This window comes from Habropoda laboriosa, unplaced genomic scaffold (assembly GCF_001263275.1).
Source record: "Habropoda laboriosa isolate 0110345459 unplaced genomic scaffold, ASM126327v1 scaffold761, whole genome shotgun sequence".
Classification (NCBI taxonomy): domain Eukaryota; kingdom Metazoa; phylum Arthropoda; class Insecta; order Hymenoptera; family Apidae; genus Habropoda; species Habropoda laboriosa.
In genome coordinates this window covers 101670-126634 of record NW_017100854.1, presented here as the reverse complement: position 1 = coordinate 126634, position 24965 = coordinate 101670, and the positions used below count along the sequence as shown (strand labels likewise).

At 36.5% G+C, this 24965-nt stretch overlaps 1 protein-coding gene across 1 annotated transcript in view; it reads right to left on the bottom strand.

Annotated features, from left to right (window-relative positions):
- LOC108577355 (glucose-6-phosphate 1-epimerase) overlaps positions 1 to 24965 on the bottom strand; it is a 98430-nt gene that overhangs the window by 22498 nt on the left and 50967 nt on the right. The window contains exon 2 of the mRNA XM_017940496.1: positions 9176 to 9234. Coding sequence (XP_017795985.1) covers positions 9176 to 9234 — 59 coding nt within the window. The remainder of the gene's footprint in view (positions 1 to 9175; positions 9235 to 24965) is intronic.

Sequence of the window (24965 nt, the reverse complement as noted above, 5' to 3'; positions counted from 1 at the left end):
AACTGGACCAAGAAGCATGAAGGTGTAGCGACCAGCCGCGCACAGTGTGGAAACAGTTGGCGCGCAAACGGCCAACGTGGTTTATGACACGCGCTTCAACAAAGCTATTTTTGAGAAAGCCGTTCTTAGTTTTTTCGACTTCGACTAGCATGTTTTGTTCTTCAAAAACTTTCGTCTACGGCCTCAATAACACAGCGGATGGTTTAAACCGCGTAACTCCGAAGAGCTGATACCGACCGCGTCATGTAGTCGTCCCGGCCTGGAGGATCACTGCGTTGCCAAACAGTGCACGTTCCCCGTGCGAAAAGATGATTGTTGATGAATTTAGAAACACGCTGATTGACTAGCAACTAGCGTTCGGCCAATCGGAGGAATAAAATGTAAGGGAATTCTAAGGCGCTGTCAAGTCGGGCATTCGGGCGGCCGGACTGAATGTTTATAGTAACCGGAGTAGGCGATATCGGGCCCGGGGAGTACGACGCCACGTGCATCGTGAACCAACCCTCGAGGCCCTTGGCGAGGCACATTTGGTAACAGTTAGAAAAAGGGGCTTTCCTCGTCGGAAAGTCAGTCTTGCTTAGAGAGTCACACCGTAGACATCTAACCAAGCTACTCACGCGATACGCAATAAACGCATTCTATTTCAAAGCACGCATTGGTTATTCAATTCACCATGCAAAAATAACGCTTTCAGGAATCGGTCACGACAGGAAAAAGTCATTCGCGAGTGATCCTCCAGCGAAGAAGGAATAGCATAAAAAATAAAAACGTAACAAGAACTGTGATTTTGAACACCTATCGATCACCTACCATCCTCCAGAGGTAATTGTGTCATGATCTGGGGCTGTGTTTCGGCACGTAGAGTTAGAAATTTGGAATTCATAGGTGGAATTATGGACAAGTGGGTTTATTTAAGCACTTTAAAAAAGAATTTGAAGGATAGTGCAAAAAAAGTTGGGAATATTAAATTTGTTTATGTTTTATGGAGACAATGATCCAGAGTGGCACCTGAATGGCTTTTGTATAATTGTCCTAAAGAGATCCAAACATTACCGCAATTTCCTGATTTAAATATTACATAATAGAGCATATTTAGCAGGGATTAAAAAGGATATTACAGTTATTTGCAATATCGAACAAAAATCAATTAAAACTGATACTACAAAGGGCGTGGATAAATTCAACCAAATTTTAAAAAAATATTAATAAAATCAATGCCACAACGATCACAATGAGTTATAAATAATAAAGGATACCCTATATATTAAAATTAGTTTTGTACAGTATTATTGTGTAATTATGCGTTGTTTCATATCATGTTGGGTTAATTTCCGTCACATTTTAGTTTTTGTTACTTTTTTGTAATAAAAAACAATTTCTATTTCTTTATTTTTTATACAAGTTATGAAAATATATTAAACTAGACTGCTACTACACTTATGTTAGCTATAATATCCGTCGATACACACTATACGAGTTTCACTGTGAGTGATTGTACTCATACATATGTACGTATATACAGTCAATCTCACAGGAGCATATTTGTGATATTCATGAAACGCGATAGGTAAAAAAAAGGAGGCCGTAATAATCTAAACATTAGGGTCGTTATCAATACGCGTTTCTTTCAAGTCTGTTAGACTTGTTTGTATTGTTGAGAATTACAGATGTTTGAGATGAGTGCAGTCTACACTAAAAGATTTCCCCAGTTAACAAGGGAACATATCGAAGTGTTAATCACCGATTTTGATGAAATTTAAGTATAATGTAGTTCTTATAAAAATATTTTAAGAGTACAATCATTTTTTGTAATGTAAGAATCAAAATTTCAATTTATCCGTAATTTGGGCTTGGATATGTAGTTTTTATAAACAAATATTTAAGAAAATGTATTAACATTTAACTGGAATTATTATCAAAAATATGCTATTTTTTAATATACTATGTAAACAAATGGATTTTTTAAAGGTACTAATTTCATCAAGTTACACAATTGCTCTATCTCTAATAGTTTCTGAGATATTTGTCGAAATAGGTTTCGCAGCTTCAAATTTGGGGGTGATTTTCACCCCTTTAACATGGATGGTTGTCGATAAAAAACAATTCGTGTCAAATATTTTTATGAGAACTACAATATACCTAAATTTCAACAAAATCGGTGACTGACACTTTGATATGTAAGTACATCATTGTAAGTACTGCGTGCATAAGTCAAAAGAGTACTCGAAGAAATAGGTACAAGAAGTAGGTTATGTATAAGGAGCTAAAATGTGTGAATGATTTTCCAAGTCGAAGTTCAGAGTGAGCAACTGTAACTAGGGAAGAAAAAGCGATTATTTAGCTTTTTAAAAAAGAATCCCACACTTTCATTACGTAAAGAACAGTCTTACTTGACAAAACAAAGTATAAATGTAAGCATAACTACAATAAAAAGTCGTTTAAAAGAATATGGTTTCGCATGGCATAGCACAATATTGAAATCAATAAAACACATCAAAATTTGGCTGGTATGGGGTTCAGAAAATTGTTGATCGTGATTGCAGCGATTAAGTGTCTCAGTCCCTCGATGGAAATCTGATCGAAAATATATGGTTGGTTCATCATCATGAAGCAAAAACTTCGAAGAAAACATATTTCGTTGCTGAAAGCATTAACGCAGCATATTCGAAAAATTTGCCGAAAACATGCCGAGATATTGCCCAGTTATACAGTACATATATACAGGGTGGCCCGTAACTCTTCGAACATCCGGAAATGGGGGGTTGCTAAGATGACTCTGAACAACTTTTTCTTTTTCCAAAATGTAGTTTGAAGCTTCGCTTTCGAATTATTAACGAAAAACACTGGCCAATCAGAGCGCGCGTAGAGCCCGCGCTCAGGGACGGGCGAACAGAGATTCACCCGCGCGGTATCGTGAACGACGCGTACACGTCACTTCTCGGTTATCGATCGCTGTCAAAAAAATTTCACTTTGCACTGCTATATACACCAGCTATAACATTAGGGATAAAATGAAGTTACAAATTCTCTCAATACTTCCTCTTAAGAATGGTCATTGATAACATTCTTCTCGCCGGCCTAAGTACAGAAAGAAAGAATGAACATGAACTCTTATAAGGTGCTAGAATACGGCCAAATAGTTGGCGAAATTCTGAAACATTTACCCAAAAAGGCATTTGTCGCGTTAACCACTATCTACAATAGCATGCTGCGGTTGTGTTATTATCTCGTATAATGGAAGTATGCTCAGATCATCCTAGTAGTAAAACCAGGTAAACCATCTGCAGAAATCACATCATACCGACCGACAAGCTTCCTGCCAATAATGTCTAAGGTATTTGAGAGATTACTCCTTAAAAGACTAAAAGACGAAAATTCCTTGAAAAACCTAATCCCTGAGCATCAACTTGACTTTAGGGAAAAGCATTCAACCATACATCAATGTCAGAGAATACTTCACAAAATTATGGAGAGCCTTGAAAATAAGTGCAGCAGTATTTCTGGGTATTCAACAGGAATTTGACAAGGTCTAGCATAATGGACTTCTATATAAATTAAAAAGAAATCTTCCAAACCACTATTATCTTATACTAAAATCATACTTCTCTAATAAATAATCGAAATGAAGGAAAACTATTCTCTCTCAAACTATCACCCGATAAAATCAAGAATACCTCAAGGTAGTGTTTTAGGACAATACCTATACTTCATCTACAGACGATACTGTCATACTCTCACTACACAAAAATCCGGTTATAGCCTCAAAAAATCTTCAAAACCACCTAAACTTTGCAATCTTGGCTGAGATAATGAAGGATCAAAATCAACAGTGACAAATCCACTCAGATCACATTCACCTTAAGAAACGGTACTTGTCCAAATGTAACGATAAACAACTCTTCCATTCAAGCTAAGACCGAAATTAAATACCCTGGATTTCACCTAAACCAAAAAATAACTTGGAAAGTTCACATCAAGACAAAGTAACAACAGCTGACACTAAAAATAAAACAAATGAATTGGTTAATAGAAAGAAAATTACAGCTCACACCTGAAAACAAAGCATTGTTACACAAGACAATAATAGTCCCAATCTGGGCATACGGAATCGAATTATGGGCGTGCACCAAGGCATGTAATACAAAAATCCTGCAGACATTTTAATCAAAAACTCTCCGACTACTAACAAATATACCATGATATGTCTCCAAACAAACTTTACACAACAATCTACGAGTACCTCTGATCAACGACGTAGTCAAATTATATGCTACAAAATACAGAAATCGAAACTTAAACCACCAAAAACATCTAGTCATCGAATTATCATTCCAGCACGTTGAAAGAAGGCTCAAGAGGACCTGGCTAGAAGATCTCTCTAGATAAGCTGTGTTAAACCATCGATAGATTTCAAAAAATGTAGGTGTACCTAGGTCTACTAGTACCACTTTGCAATACTGAGACAAAAATATCTCCTAAAGTAATGGTTTCTCGACATAAATAGGTACTTTAATACTTTTTTTTTTGTAAGAAATAAAGAGCTGCGTTGACTAATGCGTTAAATATTATATGATTCCATTACGGAAAATGTACGTCACCTTCACATGACCTCTACGCGTCCATCTACAGAAAAACTAATTACACCAAATTATGTCTCCATCGAAACCATTCAATTCCTCTCTGAACCATTTTTGTATACAGCGGGTAGTTTACGAGTAATTCGCATTTACAAATTACAATTGGACACCTTGTGCACATGGAGGTCTGTGCTGTATGAGTTGTTTAAGAGTTGTAAGAGTCGTTTCACAGTTGTTAGAGTTGCATAAGACTTGTTTTAGTGTTGCGAGTTCCGTCAAATTATTATTATATTCACTTATCACATTTCGTCAATTGTCATTGTCGAACAGCATTATTATTACAAACTATTTGAAAAACCCTTGACGGTAAAGATACTACAATATGTCGCCCTCTATACCCTACAACTTTCGTCTGAAACAGTTTTTTGTATCATTCGTAGTTTTCCGGACATACGTACTGTATGACCTATAATCTATCTACCATGTGGTCACATATTCTTAACATGCAGAGAAAATGAATTTGAACGTATAAACTACTGAGTATTCGAAAATGACTGAGTGTTTTGTATATGTATAATGCGAACGTAATGGTTGCTTAAGGGGTTACGTAGTACCTTTGATAAAGTAAAAAAAAATCGATTTTTCAAAAATTGTATATTCTATTAGTACGATACTTTTAGAGTACTCTCCCGAAATTTTATTTCAAAATTCGTAAAACTACAGGATTTATAGCTCCGAAAGTTGGAGCGATCGCGATCGGGCAACTAACTGTACCTCTCAGACGCACATGTACCAGCACAATTATAAAACGCTACCACCGAATGTCCTTGAAGCAATTAAACCTGTTTATAAGGATCTAAATGCTGAAACCCTATTGGAGTGTTGTGTGGGTGCGTACATCCAAAATAAGAATGGAAGTGTAAATAATTTAATTTGGAAGATATCACTTAAAGAAATTTACCCCGGTTCTACTATTTTTGAGATCGCCGCAAACAAGTAATGCAAATACAGTGTGGAATGAATGCTTGTCATTGAGTCGACAAAGAAGAGACTCGACGGTTGAGTCTCGTCGAACACGCGAAGTCTTTGAAGGAAGGACGAATGTCAAGCAAAGGAAAGAAAAAAGATAATTAAGAGGCTTCTACTTCAAAGGAAGGAGAATTTTATAGTCCAAGCATCGATGATACATTCTAAATCAATAAAAAAAAGTAACTTAGAGTTTCGATCGGTTTCTAGTGGTAACAGACAATTGAAACTTTGGGACTACTGGACCCATTTGGATAAAATTTTGCAATAATATTCTAAAGACTATTATCTACTACTTGACGAAACGAATTTTTGATTCGTGCATTTTTCTTTCTTTTATTAACAAAAATTTAAAAATTTAGGTTGGAAATTACATATTGAGTTCAAACAGCTGCCAGTTTTACAAAACTTGATTTTTTCAAAATTGGCATCGACAAATGCTTTTTGTTTAGTGTAGTGTAAAATTAAAACAATTTGAGATTAAACCCCACCGAGATACATACGTGTATATCTGGTTTTGGTGAAATGGCTTTGGGAAAATGGCTGCCATATCTTTCCGTCTTCAGATATTTAGTTCAAATTTTCAGAAAATACTACTTAAATACCATACAATAAGATGTATATATTGCTTTTTTCATGAAATGTAATTTTATATATAAAAGAAATGTTTGAATTCTCCTTATTTTTCAACCGCTCAAAGTGTATGTAATCCCTTAAAACAACGTAACAAAGTATTTCTTCTAAAAAAAAGAACGTCTTGCCACAAATGTTTATCATTTTAATTTGTGCTTGCTTTGTTAGCTTTACTTTATTAATACTTTTGGCACTAAGTACATTTAATGAATCAATCTTGCATGAGAGGAATATTCTGGTACTTTTGGCATGTCTAAGTTTTGAATACTTTTTAGGCTGTGGTTATATGTAGTGCATGCGTATTCGGATGAATTGACGTTTTGACAAATGAAACTTCTGAAAACTGTAATGCATACAGTAATAACAATCTGTATACATATTTGATTGTTTTGACGTATTGGATTCGTCAGAAAGCCAGTTCGTCCGAATACATATTCACTATGACCACAGCCTTAGGCATCACAATATATGTAGCTCTTCATGACTTATTTACGCATGAATTCAAATGTATTGGGTATTATATCGTACAAAAATGAAGTTTAAAATGAAAGTTTGATTATTTTATCAGATGAAACGAATGTGTTAGAGGTGTAAACTCGTTCATAACGCTTTGAACCGTTACGCAGTGTCATGTCGTCCAGTCGCTGGCGACTCATTGGTTGCCACGACCACGAAAACACGAGCGACGTACAGGCAACTCGCTAGTCGCGGAGACAGATGAAGTGCATTGAATCAAATGCACGCGTTCACACGATGGGCAACTTTCTTGCAGACCACGCGTAATGATGAGATTCAATTCAGAAAAATTTATACAACGACACTGACAACTTTCGAGTTGCTGTTTTTGGTCGTCGAGTTTGGTTGCCTGGTTCTTGGTCTTCCGGCGACTGGTCGATGGTACATAACGGCTCTTAAGGTACCATTACACAGTGCGAGCACACAACGTAAAAAGAGATACAATAATGTCTCTACAATTGACCACCAGCAAGGAACTTAAACAGGCCTATTGTAGAATCAAGGACTACGTTTTCGAGCCTCGCGCCCGTCTTTGTAGTTTGCCGAACGAAGACAAGGACAGCGAATAAAAGATAAGGATGAAACGAGAGTCGAGGCAACCAAGCGATTTAAACACCAACTTTTTTAATTTTACGTTTTTTTATCCTGAAAGTTTTCTTAACATATTGATAAGATTTTTCTGATGAAAATGAGGTCAAATACGATATAATTTGAACAACATTTACTTATTAACACGTTAACTGTCACGCCAGATTGTACGAGTTTTGACTTTGGTCTATATACTACGATTTTTGAAATTGTTCTTTTTACGGCGAGAGTTAAAAATGTTCTGTCTTTTCGGAGGACGATTCCTCCTGAGGGAAGCGCGATTTCCCTCTCTACGCTTCGAGGCTCCGATGGGGGTGAAGCACAAAGTTTGACCTAATTGGTCGACTTTGTCTCGACCTCATCAGTGGTAGAAACGAGGGAAGGGGCACGCGTACCACCATGCACTTCCGTGACTAACGCGAAGTCCTCGGTTTTCTCGATACTTTTCTCGAGTTTTCTCGAGAGTTTAGCCCTAACGGCGCCATGCCACAAGTGCCGAGACTTGACCGTTCGACGCTTCAAAAGGGACTTCTATTATTTTCGCGCCGTGTTACGACCGTCGAAGTCGTTGTCAAGGTTTACGTACCTTGCGTAAGAACTCCGACGGCGCATCCTGGTGACATAGATGGGACCTACATCCACGATTGGAAGTAGGCCATTGAAAAGGTTTATTTTACGCATTCTTGGTTCCCGATATCCCCTTTGGAACGTCGATGGACTTACATCTGCAACGCAGATGTATATTCATCGAGCATGTACGAGCAGGAATTTAAGTGGTGAGAATTATTATTTTCTAGGAAAACTACAAGTGCGATGCATGATGGTATTCGTCCTTTGTTACGACGTAACAATATTGATGAGATTTTTCTGATGAAAATGACATCAAATACGATATAATTTGAACAACATTTACTTATTAACACGTTCACTGTCACGCCAGATTTACAGGTTGCTCTCAGGCGGCAATAAGAAAATTTTCATTATTTTAAGCATAAGATTATATTATTATGCTTTATAATTTTTTTTTCAATTTAAAATAATGTCTAGTTGGCTATGACGTACAAAAATTTTAGTTGACGATATTTATTTTATTTTGAGAGTCACCGTTTGGTGGTCAATTGTAGAATCGGACTATCATTTGGTGCTCAATTGTAGAATCGTGTGTACAGATATTTAATGTATTTTTTTAGCAATTCATCCAAAGTGATATATTATGAAATGAAATTAATCACTCAATAAGTATTAATAAGTAAATGTTGTTCAAATTATATCATGATCTCATTTTCATCAGAAAAATTTCACCAACATGTTAAAAAAAATTTCAGACAAAAAAATGTAAAATTAAAAAAGTTATATTATTTTGTTATGAACTGTGGAGCCGGGAAATCTCGTAAAAGAAACTGAGTGCTGTAGCGTTACACGCTTGACTGACTGCGAGCGAGACAACATAGGCGCAGCAATGACGCAACCTAGGCGTAGGACCATCTATGTTGTCAATTGTAGAATCCAAACTAGTGGCCAATTGTAGAGACATTACTGTACTCGCATGTAGCCCGTACAATATAAACAAATGATGCTTCTATATTCGGTATATAAATGTTCTCGCAAGAATTACTCTGTCATCTTTCAACTTTTGCTGTGTGAGTTGCACATAAGCAATAAAATTTCATTAAAATGAAGCTAATAACAAAAAATATGAAAAGAGTAATAATATACGATATCATCTGGTCCGAGTGTACTCGCATCGTGTCAGCGTACCTCTATATCTATGTTTTCTATTAAAATGTTCAAGTGAATATTTTACTAAATTGTTCTGTTTTGTCACGTGTACTTACGGAAAACAAATGGAATGCCTCCTCTAATAGGTTTCTTTCCATCGAATACAGCCTGTTTACTGGAATGTAGAAAATATTTATCACTGATTACATAATAATAGGAAAGTAAAATAAAGCATGTGATATTCGAACGGAACCAAGCAATATGTACGCTTACTAATTTAACACTACAACTACCGACGAGTTACATATACATATGTATGTACCTTATTTCTACCGGGAGGGTCAAAATGACTTGTTTTTCAAAAGAACAAGTCATTTAAGCAAAAAGAAATGTGCATTTGTATATATTTGTTTGTTTTATTTAACGAATATTGAAAATAAATTTAATATTCTCTAAAATAATCATATACAAAATTTTCTTCATTGAGAAAAAAGTGGTTTTATATATATGTTATTGAACATACTTTTCACAATTAAAAATCTTCTTAGCAGTACATTTACCATAAACACGTTTATTACATGTACCATAAATATTCTTCGTTTTATTATTTGTGCAATATTCTATTTAATATCGTTTACGTTGGAGTGTAATATTCGCTGGGTATTTGATAGTGCATCCGAAAGCATTAATTCCTTTGCTTCCGTTGAAGATTGTCCTGTTATATCTTTATATTCACTGACAAATTCATCAGCTAACTGAAATAAAAAGTCTTTTCTGGACATATTTCCCCTTGTTGTTTTGTTATATGGGTATCTAGGAATTTATTACGGCTAGATCTAAAATCTTATAAAATACTTGTAACGGCCATCTTCAGGATTCAACTTTCACAGTATATCTTCTAGCCATTTGATCAGTCATATCTATGCCGAATTTCGTGTTATTATAAAATACCACAGTTACGGATAGATGTTTACCATCTCTTTTAATTGTGGCCGACTTATGCTTTGAACTTAAAAACAATCCTTTTTTGTTTGGATTACTTTTATAAATAGTAAGAGTACAATTATCGGACTTATAAAGAATTGTAGAGGAGGGAAGCATATTGTCCTTTAGTTTTGCAGGTTTAAGTAATTCTCTCCTATTTTCTTTAATGCTAACTAAAGTCGTTCTTTTAGCTATTAGTTTTGTCGCTAGTGATACACTTGTAAAACAAATTATCTGTTGTTATCGTGCTTCCACATCCGGTATATGGTTCCATAAGTGTTAGAACGACAAATTCACTCAAAGGTATTGATAATCTCGTTTCAATCTTTTCCAGATAGAGAAATCCGTTTATAACATATTTACTTTTGACATTCGAGGCCAAGCAGAATTTTATGCCAAACTTATGGGGTTCGTTTGGTGTGTACTATGTATGTAAATTTACATCTAGCTTTGGTTGGAAATAATTGTCCATCAACTATCTAAGAAAGACTAAGAAAGTTTCTGATTTATAAAACTTTATTTTTTCGCCTTATTAAACAGGCGGAGCACTGTTTGGTGAGAGCAGTGCATCTTCTCGACTAATTCACCAGTTGACTGTCATTACAGAGCAGAGCTTTCAAACGCTCCTCATCGAACTAATATGGTCGAACGTGACTGATCATTTATGACAAAATTGCCTACTTTTGTTCTGTTCTGTTGGTAACATAACTTTTTCTGTAGACGGTACAAATGTTATGGGCAGCTTCAGCAACTTTAGAACCACAATTAAACTCATAAAGTAAAATATATCGGAGATGCATAGCTTTGTTAACCTGACACTCTATTGTTTTTGAACAAAGAACTTTTTATTACTTGCATAGAACCAAAAAATTCACGACACTATACAAGAAGAAAAGAAAAGCTATTGAATCATGTGTATCACATAGCCGATAGGCAGATGTTATGAATTTTATTCAACACGAAATAAAACCGCACGAACTTATGGACCAACCTAATATTTATTCCATACTTCTGAAACTTCATGGAGAGCTATCTGTTTGCAACCGCTTGTTTCTTTCACGGCTCTTATCGAAACAAATGAACCGAAGAATTTCTGTAAATTTATTTTCACTCATCGATTTTGAAAAAGCTGCACGGCCCCGTTGTTTTTACCATAAATATGAAAGTTTCAAATTTTTCACTTCGTACATTGGACAGAGTTCAATCGTTATCCAGAACTTGTATAATACCTCTGCTTCAGTGTAAGTTCTTAGGTATATGTTTTATAATTTCATCGATTATCAATGAAAATTGGTCCTGCCATTTCTTTGATAATGTTGTGCTGTGGTAATCTTCCAGACATTGAGCCTTCTTGCTGTATTCTGCAGACAATTCCGTTAATAGACATTTCAGTCTCCTAGTCACTTTCATTTCGGGATCTGACAAAACTTGCTTTTTCTGCACAAACTGAGAAAGTTTTCACCTTCGTTACTAATGTCTGTTGACTCGTATTTACTTTCGCTGTTGGATTGTCTATATTCACTCTTCACAGTATAATAAGTCACTTTCCTTTTAGTAGACGTCGAAACAATCTTTGTTAAAATTATTTATTTTTGGCAATAACTTAGCACTGAATGAAAATTTTTCCATAATTTCTAAGCAGTGCTATGGGTAAAAGTATTCCTTCAGGTCACGAGAGAAAATAGAATTTCAAACTTCACAATGTATTATGGCGTAAAAGTGCGCCTCCTCTATAAGCGTTTACTTCGGATCGTCGCGTTCGCAAGGTATCTTTTAACACGTTGACTATCACGTTGATCACCTGTGACCGAAAACGGTTTTCCTGAAGGGGCCACGGTGGTCATCAGTGACTGGAAGGCCTCAAATGTTTAGAATAATTAGAATAAAATGAATATCGTCAACTAAAAATTTCTTATGGCTCCCTGAGCAAAACATGTAAATCTGGCGTGGTAGTCAATGTGTTAAGGCAGTAGAGCGTTATAAGCAAAAGTATATCGACGGATGTGAGTATTAGATGTTTTTTTGGACAAACGAGAAAGATGGAAGAAATAAAAGAAGAATAGTGCGATTGAATTACGATACACAAGTTTATTTGTACAATTTTTATACAACGTATAAAAATTTTCATATGCAGGGTGTCTCGTAGCATCGGAGAACCGTTTTGGTGCTGAATTCTGTACATTGGTCTTTTTTCGAGTTACAGCGAGTTTCTTCTTTAATACACTGTACCTGCATATCTTCACAAGAGGTGTTCAAAATGACCTCCTTGCATCTGAACACAAGTCTAGAGACATTTTATCACTGGCTGTCTTATTCTCTCCATTCCCCAAAGTAATATTACACTGGGTAAGCCCATACATGAGATGCATATCTGCCATTTGTTCATTAGAGAAACTTTCCATTTCCACACACGGCATATTTAAATAATCTGACGCTCTAATGACTTATAGGTGAGATACTAAAAGGAAGTGTTTACAGAACTATTATAGAATACAAGATTCAACGTCAGATATTGAGTTCTGTTTGTAAATGAGTAGATAGAATCAATACAACTACTTTTATCATTTGATAGAATTATTCCAACATAAAACTCGCTATATGTAATTCGAAAACAAGGTCAAATAGGGCATAGGTACACTACTATCCATAAGTCACCGGACAGTTAGACAAATTGAGTTGTAGGCAATTTTATACAAGGAAGTGACCTATATTATGAAATAAAATTGGTGTTTATTGTATGTATATAATGTCAAGAATACGTATATCCTACAAATTATATGTTAAAAATCTTACGAAAGGTATATAACTAATCCTATAACCTCTTTCCGTCGATATATCCGCCTCGTGCGGATATGAGCGCTTGAACTAATAGTGGTATTCTTTTGGTTAATTGTTTAAATATTTCTCGAGTAATTTCTTTCCAAGCGTCTTCTAACTTCTTCCATAGATCTTTTTTTGATGTTGGGCACGTTTTCCTTACCCTTCTGTCCAAATTCATCCCATAATTTCTCAATCGGGTTGAGATCGGGCGATTGTGGAGGCAATGTCATCATCTGTAATTCATTATTGTTTTCTAAGTCCTTTAAAAAGTTTTTACAAATTTTCACAGTGTGTTTAGGATCGTTATCCTGCATAAATATAAAGTTTTGTCCCATTAATCTTTTTCCAGACGGTACTGCATGAATGCTTCACTGTTGGAACAATATAATCTGTTAGCAATTTTTCATTTGCCCTTCTACGCACATAAACTCGTCGTTTTGTGCCAAAAATTTCAAATTTCGACTCGTCACTCCACAGCCCTTTTTCCCAATCTTAGTACTTCAAGCTTCATGTGTTTTTGCCTACTGCAGCCATTTTTTCTTGTTTTGAATCCTTAAGTGCGGTTTTTTAACAACAATGCATCCGCGAAACCCGACTAGTAAAAGACGCCGTTTGACTGTCGTCGAGTAAGTGTCCGGTGACTTATGGACGGTAGTGTATATGCATGACAAATGTGGGCCTAATGCGGAAACGATTAGGCACACTTAAATGCTGCAAGCCTAATTCGTTACCGCATTAGGTCCTAATTCGGAAGGAATGATGCATGCCTAAGTTGGGCATTCCTAACAGTTGCTATACGTGGCCCAAATGGGGATGGCCGAGCGCACGCCTAAATTAAATGGAGTGGGGCTCTCAGTGTCAGACGTACGCTTGCGTGTAGAGGTTAGGTCGCCATAAGAGAGCTTTCAACAAGATAAAAGTTTTTACAATTTAATCCATACAGTGTCTTGATGAGGTATTCCTCATGAGATTTCATTAGTGCCTCCCAATGATAGCCTAATAAAGCTATTCTAATATGGGCCTAATGCGGTTGGTCTCATTAGATAGTCATTGGGAAAGTCTAATGCGGCCCTAACGCGGCTTTCCCAATTAGGGGGTCGTGAATATTCCGCGTTACATACCGCAGGCGGGCCTGATGGGGCTGTCCCATTGGGGCCTAACAGGAAAATTAGGCTAGCCTAATGCGGACCTAATGTCTGCCTAACTGAAATTTCTAGTTGGGTGTATTTATATGAACCTCGCCGAAGCGGTTCCCTGATGCTATGGGACACCCTGTATATTTAGTTTTCTAAGAAGCATTGGAGTTATATATTCGGAAATTTTACGAGAAACTTTTGAAAGTTCAAAGAAATCAAAATTTTATCTATATTCTACGAGGGGTTAAAATGTCCCATCTCGACATACATATGTATATATGTAGGTATACTGCATGAAAATGTTAGACAAAAAAAGAGGAAATAAATAAATTGTAGGCATTTTTAAGAGGTTGGTCGAGTGGCCTACACGGAGCCACAGCAGGGGATGCGAGGTCTGCGTGAAGAGACCGATGGCAGGTTTATGATGCGGACGTGACTCTTGGTTATTTTTGAGAGTAAGAGAAAAGTTCGCATTAGGAGGTCTTCCCATGTTGTTTTCCATTCCGTAAAATCAGTCACCGAGTTTCTCAATAGCAATTATCGTAACATAAACCTTTGTACGCCAGTCGAAAACTTTCAAGGGTCGTTCCCTCCTCGGTTGACTCCTGAAGGCGTCACAATTTTCGAAAAAGACCTGATTGGAGTGCAAAAGAAACGCCCTACAGGAAAAGCCAAGATAAAAGACGTAGCTCAAGAGCAGGTCAGATCAGATTATCTCTGAGACAAAACTTGTTGCGTCCGGTTTTACATGTATACGGCTTTAATTCTGAGGCACCTAACTTGATCACCTCGAATAACTTCTAAATTATACGCTGTCAATCAAACATCTGTCAATCAATCGATAGGATCAAACTATCGTTAATATTTCGTTAATTATTAGCTTTAGGACAAACAATGTTTAATACTTTTCTACTTGGATATTAATGACCTTTCGAACTGCTGTAAAAAAAAATTAAAGCATTCCATTTAAGAAAGCAAAGTTGATCTTCAAATCTCCTAAACGCCTCCACTTACATATAAGGAAGTCGTGTACACCACGTGATGTCCCTCTTGATACTATGTAACCTCTGTAGAAATAATTTTTTGTACAATGCATAATTTAGAAATTATTCGAAATGATCAAGTTAGGTGCGTCACCTTGTATATGAAATGAAAGTCAAATTTAATCATACCTTTCCCATCCTACATGATAAATTTATAAAATTAATCGTTTACATACTTCAATAAAAGTTATGAAAAATTTCAGAAAACAGATGTACCAAAGATGAGTAGTCATTATAACAAAATGTCAAGCAAGTCATTTTGACCCTTTTGGTACATCTACTGTTAATATCGCAACCAATGCAGGTACCAAGATACTAACAAGGTAACTTCGGTGACCTGAAAATTTCCATTTTCTTTAAACTTTGCAGGTTTGTAAGAAATTTTAAAAGAAGTATCAGGAATTTTTTTCTACCTTTTGTTTCTTCAGGGTGAAAATACCCCTTAACCCTTTTGCTACGGCAGTGTTGGCCGCACGTGCGCTGCCGCTGTGCGGGGCAGTCAAGACACAAACGTATACTTTAACGACAGAGCGTAACATTATTTTTTTCTTTATTTTCACTGTTCTTAAGACAATACAACAAGACAATTTGATAAAAGTAAATCGGTTACACTGGAGATATCAAGCTATGCTATGCTCGAAATTTTTATGGGTGACTATGAGGTTAATATGCATTTTCCTATTTTTCTGTATATCTTCAAAACTATAATAGAGATAAAAAAATTGTTGCAATGAAAATATAGTGGTATTTTATGTTTTACAAAACTGTGCAATGAAACTGTTAAAAATGTGTTTGTTAAATAAAAAAACATCTCCCACCACTTCTATTTAAAAAAATTTGGATTTTCTTGTCAAGTTAAAAAATATGCAGAATTTCATTATAAATACAGATGTGTGTATTAAACTTATATAACAATACGGTACTTCGATAATTTTAACTGACCCGTTCATCTTGAACGCTTGTTATTGCTCTTCGAACTATGCTCTATCAAGTATTTGTGAGTACGTGTCGTATGTACATATATTTTAATCGAACGACATAAACAGTAGGGTGGGTAAGCATATTTATTCTTGTTAGGTTTTCTGTAGAAACGGTTTATGGCACGATCGACCGGGAACGGTTATTTTTGAGTTCAGGATTTTCGTTTATTGCTTGCACGGGTCTCATTACTTCCTCCGAGGGTCACTACAATTGCTTTGCCAGATTTTTAGTAATTTGTGTCCCTCGCGCTCAATAGCCTACGAACATACCATAAACCACGAATTTCAACGGCACATCTGTATGTAACGGTCCGCTTGCCGATTAGTCACCCGGAGGAAATTCCAGATTTTTGGGACTTTCCGTCCACCCCTCGCGACCGTCTCCCACCCTTCCAAGGTGACAACGCGCTAAGGGCGCACTGGAAGGGAGGTGAAGATGATACTAGACACGCTGAATGCAATTATTCACCATTAACCAATCAGCGTGTCCTAACAAAATGGCAAATGTCCCAACAAAAATCCCTCTCACGGACGTCCGAGACGCGACGTCGGCGGGTCAGTCGTCGAGTAGTCGTAGAACCACCACAGGGAGAACCAAGGAGCAACCAGTACCATCTACAAGTCCCAATCATATTGGGTGGTCCTTCGAACCAGTATCTAGACGACACAACATCGTGCAAACATCTACAAGGCTCGAAAGTTCATCGCCACAACCACGGGCATTAACAATTCTATTATTGCTAAACTTGTAATGAAATCGTCGGGGGACAAACTGCTCATACATATAACTAGGTCGTTCATATAATAGGAGTCCACTGATTTCCCTCACTACTTGTGCCTTTTCATTCCAATAACCGGAGTTCACGTTCAGATAAGTAGATTCAATTAGACATCTAACGCATTCGTCGGATTATAGCAAGATTTCAATTTTTATGAATTTCGAGTATGTTTTCCAAACTGAATTATTTCTGTTCATTTAAGAACTTTGTCAATGCTAAATCTTTCAGGTTTTTCAAACACTGTAAATTAATTGTGTTTTTTCTGGCTCTACTTCCAACCATTTAATAACTGTATTTAAAGAATGGGAGGCGTCAATGTCTGGGAACTAATTCATTATCACAATCTTCACTACTTGTTCTATCTTCTATCTGTTCTGTTCTTGTTTGTTTCTTCCCTTTTCTGTATTTGCATCTCCCCTTCTCGGGATTCATAATTTTTGTGTGTTACTTTCGTAACTATTTCATCGTCGTTTAGGATTTCGAAACCTGGATCCCCTTCATCACTTTTAAGCCATTCTTCGGTATCATTATGTAATTGCACAATCTGCTCAACATGAAACAGATGAAGCTACTTCATGAATATTTCTAAGTCATCAATCATCATTTACTATAGGGGAAAGCGGGGTAATTCCGGCAACTTTAATATCGCAAAATAAAAAACGCGTAATTTGACTTTGTATGGTACTACCACTTGGTAATGATGCGGCTAGTTAATATTCATCGTTTCTGTGACTATAGCAGCCTTTTATTTTAAACAATACCTGAATGTCATTTTGCAACGTAACCTTGTAACAGTAGCCAATTTTCAAGCAAAGTAAATTAGTACTTGAAATCGACATAAATTATTAATATTAATCTCATTAAATAGAGGAATGTTTCTACTTTTAAAGTTACATTTGGTTTTTTGGCAAAAAAGGTAGTTTATATTTACAGTAGTTACCATTTTCTTCATATTTACATTATTTTAAGTTATGGTTTTCCAAATTAAAATATTTCTAGCTTCTAATGTTGCTACAAAAATTGAAAGAAAACCAAGACATTCTAAAATTTCTTGGTTAGAAATTCTAACTTCTCTTACCTCTTTTGTAAAGAAAAATCATGGCCAAATGACCTTTTTCATTTTTTGTCTCCAATTTTATTACAACGTAAATTTATGCCTTCTCGGCTATACTATTACAAACTAGACACTTCAAGCTATCAATTAATATCAAAAAATTAATAAATGTGTAACTTGTTCAAATTTTATAACATTTCTTGCTTATGTAGCCGGAATTACTCCCCTCTCCCCTATCATCCATCGCTTCTTCGTTAGACATTATCTTCCTGCAAGCTCTGTATAAATTACTTTGAGTGGCACAATGCCATGTGTTATTTCTCATACAGTTATAGTCTAGTAGTGTCATTGTCTTTAAGAATAACAGCACATCTTCAATTTCATCTATAAATAGGATATGCTTTAGTTTTTACGATAAAATCTTTTGACCTTTTCTATAACTCCCTGATACACATGGGAGGTTACATTTATTGGTAAATATATATGATATAATTTTGCATATTTCATTAGATAGATCATCTTAGTCTTTGGACACATGTGACGGTGCATTGTCCAATAGCGATAAAACTTTTCCAGTTCTTCCTATTTGTAGTTGATGCTTCTGCACACTTGAAAGACAATTAGAAAGGTACCTTGCCTTGAAAACTTTTGCGTCCATTCATCCGTTTTGCTGAGATCGGTAAATTACCGGTAATCTGGGAACATGTTTGAACTACCGGAGATTTTTTTACTTGCCAATCTTAGTTAAGGAAAACTAATATGATTCGGAAGCATTAGAGCAGATTGTAATAGTGATTCTATCTTTGTTGATTTTATATCCAGTGCGGTTGTTTCAGCACTTGAAGCCAAAGATTTTCAAGGTAAATTTTTCCAATTTAAACCAGTCTCATCAGCATTGTTAGAGTTTAGCTTGCCGAGGTTTATCTCCAGTGCGGTTGTTTCAGCACTTGAAGCCAAAGATTTTCAAGGTAAATTTTTCCAATTTAAACTAGTCTCATCAGCATTGTTAGAGTTTAGCTTGCAGAGGTTTATGACATGGAGCAGGCAGGCAGTTATCTTTGAGACCTTTGTTGAATGCGCGTACCATCCGTGCACCAGCATTAGGATGGTACGTGACAAAATTAGTTTTTCCCTTTTTCACCTTTTTAATCATGTTTCGCTAGTTCATAGAATTAGGACTCGGTAACACAGGCCATGTCATAAGCCCCGAAGACCCAAGCGGTGACCTGGCGAAAGACGACGTCACCAAGTCCGGGGTTTTTTTCCTAACGGTGAACAGTTAGTCACCCCCATCTCTCCCACTTTTTCTGGGGAAGAACCCAGTTCTCCTTCAGGAAAGGCACACGCCAAGGGCGCAATGGAAGGGAGGACACGAGGAAAGGGAAACGGGAGTGCTGGGACCGGACAGGGGTTTTAGAGGAGTAACAGAAGAGAGATTAGAGAGACAAGACAGTCAGAAGCGTGACTCATTACTACGGTCCCAAAGCCGTTATCAACCTTTGGGTGGTCCTTCAAGAAAACTATAGATGGCACGTAGTGCAATATTCAGGGCTCGAGTTCACCCTAACAAGCATTGTATATAAATTCTTCCGAGTAATTGCCTTTTCTTATGATGTGTTGCAGTGCCTTCTTAGATATTTTAATAGCTCCTGCATAAGCGTACTGATTCCATGACGTTCCTTAAAATTACGTAACCAACCGTTACTAGCTCTAAAACTCGACTATGGATCTAATTTTGCATTTAATTACAATGCCTTTTCACAGAGGATTCGTCCACTAATAGCTATTTCAAAAGCACGTTGCTGTGAAAAGCGTACATATGTATGTAAGTAAACTGCAGCGCCTAAAACAGTGTGTTCTGCGGTTGACGTGATTTTCTTTTCACTTTTATTTTTTCCACTTACTATTCATTTAAGTTTGGTACTTCATTATTGTAGATGCGTTTTTTAAATGTGAGATATTATTGATTTTGTAACATTGAACTCTTTAGCCCTCTAAGTCCGAGTGGGAGTCTGGAGTTCCATACTAGAAATTTATGATTTTCACATTTCCATGCATTGCAAACGAGAAGTTTTCCAATCCGAAGTATAAAATAGACTACTTCAACACTCAAAAAAATTCTACGACAAATTTAACCCTTTGCATTCGGAGCCATCCCGGACGTTACCTACCAGCAACTCGACACCACTTTGTCGCGAAAACGTGGACCTAGGAATCGTCATATTATATAGTATAGCTTTGGAACCAAGTAATGTATTGTAATGATATTTGATTTATATGAATTTGTTGACATTGAGGAACATAGTTTTTGCAAAAAAATCAAAATTTTATTTCTTATAATTTTCTACAGTATGATCAATTTTGAAGCAATTCCCAATACGCATTGTTTGACGTCTTTCATTTGGTGTTTTCGTATCAGAACAAACAATACAGTCCCGTTTTCTTTCTCCCACTTTGGGAATATGTATGTAGTTTGTTGTTCAGTCTATTGTCCGACGAAGATGTGGATGGACGTGTTCTTGATTCCTGAAAATCACCTCTCAACTGATTTATAAGACTTTTGACAAACTTGTAATGTGTCATTGGTTTTTTATTTTTTCTTTCTTCTGAGGTTCGGTAAATTATGTAAGAATTGATAACACACATTTCCAGTCCCCCAAAAAAATAACTTTCTCCAAATTAATGATTTCATCAATGATTTCAACAAATCATGTCCAAATTAAGTGTATTGACTTATTTAAACATGTGAAAGTATTTGGAAGTGCATATAATGACCATTTAATGAATAAAGGATGTCGATTGTACGAGTATGCCACTGCGTTCGAAAGGTTAGGAAATATCGGTTTATAATTTTTTTAAGTATGAACCACTTCTGAAAAAATCTGAAAAAATTATACATGAATAACCGTAACAAGCTGCTAAAACTGTAGAAAAATGAACATGGTCACACGAAAAACTAAAATAATAATATAAGCGAACATCGGTTTTTGATTTTTCTAGGTGCCGTCCCCCACTTCGAAATACATTAATATCCATAACAAGACACTAATACTGTAAAAATATTGTTACGTACGCAGACTAGCCGACACTGCGGCGCCGAGACATCCGCCTAGAGCTCACCCCCTTGAGATAAAGTAAACGAACGCGCTTCGTTCTCATGGGAAAATTAGGGCCCCACCACCCAAAAAATACAGATTTTTGGGTATATAATCACAGTTCAGAGTTACCCTGAACGTTAAAGTAGCACAGTATCTGTATAGTCGTCGTTCGACACGTGCAAGATCGGGCTCAATTCCCTTTCGAGCAACCAAGTATAACACTAAATTCGTAAGTGTCAACTAGACATACTTGTCTACGACGTCCCCGCGTACTCACCGTGTAAAGTCGAGAAGGAAGATTCTTGCTCAGCCAAGAATCAACCATTATAATTCATATTTAAACCATTGTAATCTTATTGTAAATTCCTTGAATATTATTAGAATATAGTTACTATAGAATTGCTTCAGCCTATATTCAATTGACCATCTCCTTGTAACATTAGTAACGAAATAGTTAAACTCACAAAGGATATATCTTAACCGCTCGAAGTATATCCAACATTACAATACGTACTGTCCTCACAACCACCGAACCTTGTCCATCATTTGGAGAACGACGTATTAACCACATACGTTGAATGTTCTGACCGGTCTATCAACCCTTTGTCGTCAATCATACACGTTGAACACCCAACCTTTTCCATCCTTCGGAGAACGGCGTATTAACCACATACGCCGACGGTTCCAATCCTGTCGGATTTGTTGTTAACAACGTATCACCCTCATACGGTGAACGTTTTGACCGATCCACAAACCCAAACCAATATTACGCTCCGTGTGAGGACACAACAAGCGTAACTTGTAACAATATAAACGTGGTCGTTTGATAATTTCAATATAAATATAACATTTATAAACTTTCCGAATTTTTTAAAAATCGATTTGGCAGTAAACAATTCTGAAAAAATTCACAGACATGTACGCCATTGGGTAGCACATCCATGATTTTTTTCATAAGCTTTCATTGAGCAGAACAAGAGAAATGGAGCTTAAACTGTAAATTGTGTTTCACCCTTTAACTACCCTAATAGTAGCGCTACCAGTATATTTGATACTTGGCAGAAAGGGTTTTCTTCGAGTGGTCTATCGAATGATATGCACCAAGATCGATTCAGTTTGGGGGCACTTTTACCATGCTTATTCGGCTAGGCCCTTTGTTGAAATGCATGGGATGCCAATATGTACGTGCAACGTCTGTGCGAGGGCCTGGTTTTCGGCTGTCGCGGTTGCGCTTTTTAATGCGTTGTCATGGTAGCGGGGAAAAGACGTGGAGCGGTGGACAGTGAGTGCGTAGTTTGTATTATAAGAAATTAACAAAATTAATCGTCTTAAACTTCAGATGTGTGCTAAACCAAGATCTTAAATATCGGCTTTGAAGAAAGAAGTGGAGAAGAAAAGAAAGTTTTGAGATCATGCGTATATTGTTTCATCTGTACTCAAACATTCTGAAAAATATCTGACGTATTTTAAATACGGAAACGTATGTTAAGGAATTTTTTCTGATTTCTTCATTGCAAATCCTAGTTGAAAAAAATGAAAAACACAAAAACATGTCGACTTCTTTTGAAATTGTAATATATGTAGATTTTTTTATATTTTTATGATAACTCAAATGTTTTTCAGAATTTTTGGTAATGTGCGTCGTAGTTACAAAAATTGAAAACTGATTTGTTCAAACTATTTCACCTGCAAAAGTAACTTCTAGTCTCACCAGCTTGGTTGACGCCAGTCCAGACTTACTTACACACATAACCTAGGGATCGGATGCTTTTTTAACGCTAGAGAAGCAGAAACTGCGCAATCTGAGTTTATTCAGACCGGAAAAAGTGGTTGTTGGCGGCCTCGCGCCAATTGACCCGTTAACGCGCTAGACGTATTCGTGGCGTAGTTTTCACCTGTTAATCATACGTGTGTTTTTAAAAAAATATTATAAAATAATAGGATGGCTCATCCCACTGTGGGTCACGCCGCCATTCAAGTTTTTTTTTGCCATTCCTGCCGAAGTGACCCAGTCATAGGGTGGGTCACCCCATTATTTTGTCATTTTCTACGAAATGAAGATGTTTTTGCCTCTCTTTCTTTCACATTGATGCTTCGACATTGTTTGTTTCTATAGTGTTGGTTGGAATAGCGAAACATGGTTTATTGTTTATCGTTAGTAAAAATTAGCTTGCAGCTGCCGAGGATATAGTCTTCGACATTTTTACGATTTTTATTATGCGCAAGGGGCCTGACGATCACATAAACGCCCCTAAAATACTAGGGGAAAACAGGACATCTTGAGAATATTTTCACATTTCTGTTAGGAGGGACGTTGAGGTGGAGCTTCTAGGATTATCAATGTTGAAAGTTTTGATTAATTGTGAAAAAACAACACGTCATTTTTATAAGTTGTTTATTACAATAAATAACTTCAGTGGAATGTACTAGTGAATGGTAAACTATTGTGGCGGTCCTAAGCGTGGGATTGTAGTTGGACGACGCACTAGACTGACTAGCTGGTTTCTTCGAGTCCTTAAGCCAGCAAGGGGTGCAATAAACCCAGGTCAAGAGACTTTTCCTGTTTACGCACCGAGAGAGTACGCGCATGTTAACGGTGAATTCCAACAATCAATATACAATAAATTAGTTAATGTAAGCTCCACCTTCAACATCCCTACATCTAAATCAGGAGGATATTGTACATATAAATACATATATATAAACGTATCTCGAAGAAAAATAAGAAACAATTCAAATTCTTTTAATACTGCCACCGATATCTCTACGGACGCACGCGCATCGCGGATTGTTGCGAGGAACACGTGTTGAAATGTATAGTAATTATACCAATAGTGATCTGGATTCTGTCTTTCAAGACAGTGAAGCGAGAGATGCTACATAACGTTGGTTTCCACAATTTCCATATTTATTCAACTGCAATATATTAATTCATAAAATTTAATAAGAAAAAAAGAATTTGAAGAGCACGTTATATTCTAGCTATCTAGTGTGTCATACTCAAAGTGTGCAAAATCAGAGTCTGAAATTTCATCTCTGGATTGGGGACCACCTATTGGATAAGCTGAATTATATTTTAACAAATATTACAATAATGTGGATGTTAATGCTTGCAGTTGTTTTAATAAACGTCCAAACTTTGCGGGCTAAATATAATTTGAACACCCTTCCAATGTGCTCTTAGCGTGCTTTTTCCCGAAAAGAGTAAGGCAATACCTGCTCGGATGCGCCGAAAGTTTGGCAACGGTCGGGAATTTCCATGCTAACAAGTTGAATTATACTTTAAGAGATTTCAGCATTTTCTTATGTCCATAATACTATTATATAATTCATACACTGAGTTTCAGGCAACGCTCGGAATGAACTTTTCTACTGCCGGGAAAGATACTCTGTTTTCGCCTTATATAGGAATTCGCGATTCTTTTGTTTACCAATAAGCGTCGAATGTTACAATATTAGATTCCAATTGGCTGGTCCGGGGGCCGAGAAAATGTATAAATCGGACATTTGTTATACATTGCCACCATTCTCGTGAACGAAGGCGTTGAAACGTGATCAGCGGCTAAAATTTTACATTAATACTTTAAAATGGCAAAAAGAATAGAAATTAGTATTGAAACTCGAAGTGCAATTATCACACTTAGAAAGGAAGGTTATTCTTTGCGGAATATTGCAAGGAAATTGAAAGTGTCATACAAGGGCGTGCTGGGTACAGTAAAACGTTTTGCGGATACTGGTAGTTTGAAAGACAAACCACGGTCAGGAAGACCCAAAATCACGTCGAGAGCTGAAGATGTAAGAATAAATATTATTTGCAAACGAAACAGACGACTAACGGCCTCGGAAATTCGTGTAGGACTTAATGATAGTAGACCGAATCCAATATCTCTGACCACGGTGAAAAAGCGACTAAGAGCTGCAGGTTTAAATGGCCGTATAGCAGTCAGGAAACCATTGCTTTCGTCGAAAAATCGTAAAATGCGGTTGGATTGGGCAAAAAGTCACAAAAATT